The following is a 9168-nucleotide window of genomic DNA, read 5'->3' as shown; positions in this document are numbered from 1 at the left end:
CAGCGAGAAGTTGTGTTAAAGATGAGAGACATGAAAGTTGTGTGTTGTCTGGTAATTTAAGTGCATGGTTTCCATTTCCACCTTGGAGTAGCTACCACTAAAGCTATGTTCAAGCTTTGTTCACATAATACACCACTTTCAATGCAAACTACATTTCAGGCTTATGCATTCAAAAATTTGGCATTGCTATGCATGTTTTAGTCCGTTTTCGGGCTCTACATACGAAGCGCTTGGCTATGGAATGCGCGATGAAAGTTAAACCAAACCAAATTTTAATCAATCGGGGACTTAAACTTTTTGTGACGTATGGATGGCGTTCCTATTGAAGTGCCAACCATTTGAAAACTGACCATGAAGAAAAAAATAACTGTGATTTGTGCCGAGAAGGCATTCTATGATACCAAGTCTTTCATATTTTGGAATACAGCGCTAATATTGTGCAGCAACAGTGCAGTGTGAACACTAGATGCTAAACACACGTTCAATAACGCGTGTCACAACATCAGGCGTAAACTCCGTGGGAAGTTTGAAATCTGGGGTCTAGAAAAAGAAGAAAAACTGAAAAAAGTGTAATTTTCAAAGAGTGCTCCTTTGTTTAAACATAAATTAGAAATAAATTCAAACAAAAGTCACTTTTTTATCTCAGTGGTTTCTCTTATAAAGTCATTTTTTTGCTTATTTTTGCAACGCTTCACCATGAAATTTAAAACTATGCCTACTCTCAGTCTTTTATACTATTAAAGAATCACAAACACAACCAGTAATACGACAAAAGTCAGAGCTGAGGCTCTGGCCTGAGAGCCTAAACCTCTTTGGCGCAGCGAGTCGGCCTGTTCACAGCTGTCCCCCTGAAAACCGCTGTAGCACTGACACTGGAAGTCCGTCTGCAAGCTCAACTTGTCCGCTTCTCCGAGTTCACCGGAGACCGTCAGCTTGCCGTTCTGTCTCTGGATGCTGTGGGTGAGGGGGTTCAGGTGCAGGTAAACCTCGCTGTCCGGATCCTTGCGAAGACAGCGGCCGTGAGAACTACACAAGGTCTGGCTGCATAGCTCCGCTGCCGTGGAGACGTTGAGGAGGTACACACTCAGCGTGCCCCGAACATATGCTTCCAGGTCAGAGCAGGTAGTCTGGAGAGAAAACAAATACGCTCAAACAAACGGTCCTGAAGGTCAGCAAAGACAAGCAGACGTTTAACCCTTGACATCAACAGGACCTCTAAGCACATTCAAACTTGATGTTTGATTAAGGGAAACTCCACCATCACACACAAGATATAAAACATAAAAATAACAATTGATTTCTAGCTCTAATCTGTAATTCAATCATTAAGGGAACACATGTGGTAGATTCATTTTATAAATTTAATCCAAACTTATCCAGTTTTCCTTCTTATTAGGAGAAAGAGAAGCGCACTCTGAAATTTTTACTGACACAATTTCAATCACAGACGTTGGCTTAAAAAATAAAAATAAAACGTGTTTTATCTCAATTTAAAACAGGGGTACCCAAACTTTTTCTAGTGAGGGCCACTTAGCTGTTTCATCTCTGATGGGGGGGTCAGTTAGCAGGCTAACTGAAGATGTGTCAAAATCACAAGGTGTGTCTAAACATAAAACATTTAAAGGGTAACCAAACAGGGAAGTTGGAGCCTGACCACCCACAGCCGAAATTTAAAAATCCAGTCAGAGGGGTGGGGCTTGGGGGCTGGACTATTATCATTACTGGAGCGCAGATCATGAAGACTTCTGAAACTTACATGGTTTAACCAATCACAAAAATCTACTGGAATACCTCGATTCAACCTGTAGGGGGCAGCACACATATGTTTTTTGACTATATTTTCAAGAATTTAACAAGTTTATTTTAATTTATCAAAAATTTGGCAATGACCAACAGACAGCACAGGTCTCAATCGCATTGCCAGACTGAAGGGAAAAAAAACAATACATCTCTGATAGTGTTCAGGGGGCCGGCCAAAAGTGAAAGTGGTTCGGATCCACCCCGCGGGACGTAGTATAGGGAAACTGCGTGTTTTTGGTGTTTTGAACTTTATATCAAGAATAAAAAGATTTAACTTGAGTATTTATTTATTCATATTGTTTTGAATCAGAAGCTATAATCACAGCTCTCTGATTCGCTGCAGACTTGCAGACAAATAGATCCATGTACGTCTTTGCTCAAAACCGTATTGATGGAAAACTCCTAAATGTTTTTGCCATTTTTGTTGGACCCGTAATGCTAGGTTGGGGGTATGAGGGGCTGTAAGCTAGCAGGAGTGTTAACAGATGAATAATGGGGTGGGGGAGCGGGCTAACCCCAGGCTCCCATGGCAACCGTTACAACTCCGATGCGAGAAGTGCGAGAGAAACCTCCACGGCATACGGTGCAATCTGACCTCTCCGGCGCTCCAAATCCATTTCGATGGGCTCAAATTTTTTGTCGGACGCCAGAACTGCTTGTCTCACTTTTTGTGAAGTTGGGGCTATTAACAACCGTAATCGTAATAAATGGCGAGTCATCGCGTGAACCTACGTGAGTTCGAAGTTTTGCGTGGTCGGCAGCAGAGCCTGTGGCTGCAGCCATCCTGTGACCACTGCTGAAGCTAGACCGCTTCCGGGTCACACCTGAGCTGTAACGGTTGCCGTGGGAGTCTGGGGTAACTGTGCAACTCAGAGGTGAATTTATAATGATCAAGTGCTGCTCTGCAGAAACTATACCCAACAAAGCTACACTTTTTAAAAAATATTTTGGCTAAAAAGTGCATAATGATAATTAAAAGATCACTGGGAATCAAAAGATGATTGGAGTGGGTCTTTCCCAGCTAAGCCAGGAATGCTTTAGCATACATTTTTTAACTGTACAGGAGACAGAATGAAATGCATTATCCATTGATGAATAGCTGGAGCAGCAGCTGTGTTTGAGCAGCAGACAGGCTGCAGACAGGAAAGAGCAAAACAGTAAATCAGTGCAGAAAACCTTCTAAAGTGGGCGTTTCTGAGGGCTTGCTTTTCCAAAGAGCAAACTAAAAAAAAATACATTCAGACAATGAGGTTCTATGAAAAACTGGCATAATAATAAGTCAGCTATTTTGAGAAAATCAGAACTTCATTGCAAGAAAGCAATTAGTAAGTTATCTGTCAACAGGGTTCGTTCCATTTATTCCATAAGGATGTAAGTCTGAAGAAACAGAACAATGATCTATTATTTTCAACAAATGAAAATATGGCTGTTAAAGAAAAACATAGAAAATGCTGCTTTAAGCCAGAATCAGGGGTAAAGGTGGCTGAGGGTCAAGTGACTTCACATGTGACGGAGGGGCCAGAGGATCAACAAAAAAACAATTAAAGCTGCTTCTGTTTTCCTATATTGTGCATGGAGGCTTACTTTGTTTCTAGCATACGTCGCGTCTCCCCATAAAATGATTCCAGCTGCTCCCAAAGCGGCGCTCTCCCCAATGGAAGACACCAGGTCGACCTGGAAAAGATGACTCAGTGCGTTAGTTTTTCCAGGCAAAAATGAAAGCTTGTTAAACTGCAAAGATTTTATCCATTTTAAACGTTTTGTACATCGATAAGCTAGATTTTCAACGTGACCAACACCCATCCTGCTTGTGCCGCCCACATGAAAGGCACTAAAGTGTCTGCTACCAGAACAGGAAAGAACTGTGGGTGCAGATAAGGATGACTAAAGCGTTGTTTCTCTTTGCAGCATGCACCGAAATGAAGTAGTGACACACGCATGTGCTTAAAACGGATTTGTGACATGTGTGTGAAGATCTCAAAGAGCAAATTTGGGCGAGTTTAAGGCGTCACCTCTGTCAGCTGCTCCAAAGAGCTGATGTAAGTGGGCCGGGTGTAGACAAAGACAGGACGTGCCAGCCCATCTCCCGACGAAGCCAAACGCATCCCCTCCTTCACCCTGTTCCGGACAAACTGGCGTCCGGAGGCGGTGGAGCGCAGCACAGCGCCCATGTATATGGAGGGGAACAGAGCCGTGCTCTCAGTCCACAGCCACTCCAGACGCTCGTTGCGGGCCACCTCCACATCGGGACAGCGGCCGGTGTAACTCACCATGGAGCGTAGGTAGTCGTGGTTGTAGCAGTCGGGGAACAGATAGAACCCCCACAGTTGGTTGGGTCTCAGGTGTTTGGCGTGTCGTAATGTCTCCAACATGAACTTCTTGGCTGAGATCTCAAACTCCTGCTGAGCCACTCTGCTCACCTGTTCTAGTGGCCAGGTGGGGTTCTTCTGCTGCACCAATACCAGAGAGTGGTTGCGATAAATATGCTTAGGTCCCCAGTTGCGCATCCATATGGGGCGCCACTCTTCCCAGTCAATAACGGCCAGACCTCTGGCGTCGGCGTCAGGTATATACCTCCGAACGCCATCCTCCATTTTCTCCAGATGCTTGGTGAGACTGGCCACCTGCGGCAGCCCCCCGTTCACCACCACGTCATCCTGCTCCAGGTAGGGGTACAAACCCAAACGGTCCTTGTAGAACATGGTCAAGTTCTGTCTGACGAAGCCTTCGTTCGGTGTGGCGACGATGTGGAACTGGTCCAGCTGAAAAAATACCTGGCGCCAGGGGCCACATTCTTGAGTGGGGGCGTTCCAAACCAGGAGCAGAGGCTTTTGGGGGTACAGCGGCCACGGCGTGGGTTTGAGTCCCAGAGTACAGAGGCTGTCCCAAAGCATGACAATCAACAGGTGTACTTTGCAGTCGGACAGGGTCCAGAGGAACATGTCTTCAGATGGAGACTGACAGAAAAGACTGTCCCTGATTGCTCTACAGATGAGAAAAACATTAAAAATAATAAATATGAGAAAAAATTTGCATTTTATTTGAATTTAATGTATTGGTTTTAATAACTCTCATTGGAAATGCAGGGTTGTTTGAGCATCCTCCATTATTTTATTTTATTTAACTATTTAAATTTAACGACAGTGATAGGTTTTATTAACATTAATGATAATATTTGTTTATTATAAAGTTAAAGACCACGTGGATTTCCATGCAGATAAATAAACTCACCTTTCTTGTTAGACCGTGGAAGCATTCCCGAAAATACAGCTTTAAAAACCACTTTATCCGCGTCCTGACGCCTCCTCCAAATGAACGGTGCTTTTTCAAAACTCAGTAATGATGCGGCCAACATAAAAAAAAAAACAACAAAAACTTTCCTCTTATCAGGAGAGCTCGTATCTCTGAGAGAAGAACCGTGAACTCCCCCCCGCGATGTTCTCAGTGGAAGTTCTTTGACTCCTGAGTCAGGCCAGACCACTTCCAGGATGTTCCATTCTGAGGGTGAAACGGGGGGGAGCGCCGACTAGCATCACCGGACATCCTATAAACTCTGTGAGGGGGTCTGAAAGTTCAGAGGTGCTCTCTGTGAACTCCTGAAAAGCATCGTATGTCAGAACATTGAATCGTTAAACTTATCGTTTAGTTTTTCCTTCTTCCTGACGGAGAAGTTCACCGCGGTGTCCACAGTGGGTCAGTCCGTCCAGCTGAAGCAGCAGCTCGATGAAGATCCAAAGAAGGTCACAGCATGAATATGTCACCTCCTAAAAATAAGTTTATGCACACTAATGCCCTTTTAATAAAACTACATATATTTATTTTTGCAGTACGTTTGTATGAAGCATTTCTACATTTTCAAACCCCCCTATTATGAAAGGATTGAAACAATCCAAGAATGCGATTAAGTAACTTTTCACTAAATCAATAAATTGCCGATTTTGCAAGAGTGCATGCTGCAGCCAAAAACATATGTAAGAAGTTATAGTTATGCATGATAGAAACCTCTTGCTAAAGCTCTCATATGAAAAGGGGTCTAGTTGTTTGCATTCCTCATCTCAATAAAGTTTATTCAAATTACAGTAAAACAATTGAAAGTGTCAAAAGCATTCTGAATCATAAACATGTAAGATATATATCAGTGTTTGAAAAAGCATTTAGTACAAGTATGCATATTTTTTTTACTTTATAGGAAACTAATTTATGAATTAAAAAAAAGTAATATCTCGGTTGAGTCAAGGACACATCAAAGTTCAAACGCAGAAATGGATAAAAATAACAGTAAAATGCACTTGCAGAGATAATTATACCTCACACTATTCTCAAACTGCATCTGGATTACAAAATAGTGCTGCAATCCAACCTTTACACGGAATTTATGTGTTTATTTTGTACTTAAAAGCTCCTGAGATACTTAATTAAAAGTTCACATTCCTTCTGAGATAAAGCTACTGTCCAAGGTCGCTAGCCCTGGAGCTGAAGTGAACTAAGTGGCCAAGAAAAAAAAAAAAAAAAAAGAAAAAAGTTGTAAGTGTCAAAAGTGTTTCTCTTGGTAAGACTTGCCATATTTTGATCCACTTCTGTTGCAAAAATTTGAGCCTCCTATTAATATTCATGAAACCACATTTGTCATTTTAATCTGCAAATCATTTGGATCCTTCAAGAACATTTACATTGTTACGTCGCTACCATTTTTTTCCCCTACAAAATGTCCCAAGAACACTTGAGTCAAAGCATCTGGTTTGCACATGTCCCTCCTGCCTGCAGGCTGCAGGCATGTGATGACAGCCATTGGCAGTGACTCAGTGAAACAGTCAAGTACCCTGTGCTGTCATGATGCCAAGTACATTAGATATGGGAGTCAAAAAAGGAGGCCAGGAGCTTTGCACTGTAAGAGTATCAAACAAATTCTGCTTGTTTTTAACAGGCAGTAATATAAATGTGGGTATAGAAAGCCGTTAGAACATGCTAAAAGTTCTTAAAAAGTTCTTCCAGTATGTGTGTTTAAGCTGCAAGCACTGCTTCATCGTATCACCAAATTTCCTCTCTTTTTCTGTGCATTTTAAGGAAAAACAACCCCAAATGACCAGTGTGAATGAAGAGCAGGGGAGGGGGGGTGGTAATGGAACAAAGGAACGGCTCGATTTCCCTCCAGTATCAGTTTCCTTTTGACCTCCGCCTCCTGAATGTTACTTCCATCAGCAAGAGTTGGGGACTGTCAGGAAGTGAAAACAATGAGAGGGAAACCAGAATCAAACCCTGCCACTGTTGCAAGTCACAACGCCTCGGAATGAACCGAAATGCAACTGTGATGAGCAACCTCACTTTAACCCTTTCATGATCTCATGTATTTAGTTCCTGTATTTGAGATCAGAGGATGACTAACACTCACACTCTGATCATCGTTTGATCTATTGTAAAGAGTTTACAGATATCTTTTGATTATATTAATGCAATTTTTAGCAAAAATCAGAAAAACCTGTGTAGAATCAATCAGAAATTCGCCTGTGAGTTGGGGGTGTGCCCCTCTTCCCATCATCCCTTTGGTCACATGTTTTACAGTCCTTCAAAATCCCAAAGTTGAGCAATATCAGAACTGGGTTTTGATCCAGAGCTGTATCAGAGCTGTACAGTTTTGATCCAGATTCCAGTTCAGACGAGGAAAACATAGACATTCATGGATCTATTTGTTCTTAAGTGGATGCATCAGAATGGAGCAGAGCAGGAAGCTTGTGACCCACCGATTTTAGTACCTACATCCCAAATACTTTTTTAAAGCAGCATTTGCTCCTGATTAACAATGATTTCAATCAATCAATCAATTGTATTTGTCACAAAATTGAACTGCATTGGAATGCAGAAGGGAAGATGTTTTTTGAACCACACCAAGAATTAATAAATGTAAATAAATAAATAATTTAAATAATAAATATAATAAACAAATAAATACATACATATTTACATAATCAGCTTTGGGTTGAATAGTTGTGTAATGATTGATTTGAATAAAGAAAAACTCAGAAATGCAGTTTAAAGCTTAATTTTCTTTTTATTTATGTCTTCCATCATGAAAAAGCCACAATTTTTCACAGGAGTCGGTCTTTAACAATTTAGTTAAAGCCAATTTTATAGATCATTTATCTTTCCTTTAGAAGATGAAAATCAAAGGAATATAATTTATACGTTTTTAGGTTGCTCACATTACTTTAAAGCAAACATGTTTTATTTTTGTTGAGTAAAAGTTTGGATCAACCTTTATTTAACCCTAGAGCAGTATCGTCAGGTGATTTTCACCTGAACAAAAGTATTTACATAATTTTCAATATGTTGCATTTTTATGAGTAACATGGGTCCCTGGGTAAAGTCTCACATGTCCCAGGAATGGTTGGACCAAAGACAAAGTCTCCAGTATCATTATTTTAATTAAAGAATTTCTTATTCTCAAATTCCTAATTTTAAAGTAATTTTCAATCATGTGTTTAGGATCTTCCTATGTTTTCATTTTCCATTTTGTTAAATAAGCCACAATTGAAAATAAAAGAAAACTACTAAAATGCATCATGTGTTGTCATATTTTGATCTATTTTTATGACGAATACTTTTTATTGGTATATTGTGTAAAAATTACTCAGCAAAAGTTATTGTGTAACTTTTTTATAGCGAAAGTGTTGTAGGGTTAAAAAAAAAAAAAACATTCTTAAAGATCTTGAGGAAAATGTTTTGTGTAGTTAGTGTTGTGTGTGGCAGAATGTGGTAAAGGGCATCAATGATTGTCTCCTTTGTTATTTTTTCTTTTAAAACGTTGATATATAGAACCAGAACTAAAATAAGAACTTCTTTAGTCTCACTGCTTCTTTTCAGTCATAAATATGCACTCTTTTTTATTTTTTGCCTTTCATTCTACTTATTTGTCTGTATTGTCATCCCACTTTAAAGAGAACTCTCCCAGACTCTTATTATACCGTGTCTATTCTATTTGTGTTGTATTTAATGTGTTAATGTATTGTCGTTCTCTTAATGAAAGGAACAAAAATGAGTACAAGAGTTGATTAAACACAGCTACATCTTTGATGATCTGAGGAGATATTTGTGGGTCACAAACATCCCCGTTTTAGAACGTAACACAATCCACCTGTGAGCTTGTTATTTGCTAGCTTACACTTCTGTTTTAAACCACAACATCTCACACTGACAGAACCATATATCCTTTTTACTGTTTATAATTCAAAGCATGTCTCAGGCTTATTTAAAGCTGCTAATAACACATGATTAATACGTCTGTCTGGTTCCTCTCACAACCTCATCGTCGGGGTTAATGTTTGCTGCACGCTGCTTCAACGCCGTCACATTCGTGAGGCTCGTTCAGTTTCA

General features: G+C 40.4%; 1 protein-coding gene across 1 annotated transcript; it reads right to left on the bottom strand.

Annotated features, from left to right (window-relative positions):
• Window positions 1–6: 6 nt before the first annotated feature.
• Window positions 7–5682, bottom strand: hyal2a (hyaluronidase 2a). Its single transcript, XM_024271191.2, has 4 exons — window positions 5032–5682; window positions 3813–4785; window positions 3385–3474; window positions 7–1127 (listed from the first exon to the last, which is right to left on the bottom strand). The coding sequence occupies exons 2-4, from the start codon at window positions 4740–4742 to the stop codon at window positions 738–740; spliced, it is 1410 nt and encodes a 469-aa protein (XP_024126959.1). The 5' UTR covers window positions 4743–4785; window positions 5032–5682; the 3' UTR covers window positions 7–737.
• Window positions 5683–9168: the final 3486 nt, after the last annotated feature.

The sequence above is a fragment of the Oryzias melastigma genome, linkage group LG5, assembly GCF_002922805.2.
Source record: "Oryzias melastigma strain HK-1 linkage group LG5, ASM292280v2, whole genome shotgun sequence".
In the NCBI taxonomy this organism is placed as follows: Eukaryota; Metazoa; Chordata; class Actinopteri; order Beloniformes; family Adrianichthyidae; genus Oryzias; species Oryzias melastigma.
The sequence above is the reverse complement of the archived record's forward strand: the minus strand, read 5'-3'. Positions and strand labels throughout refer to the sequence as shown.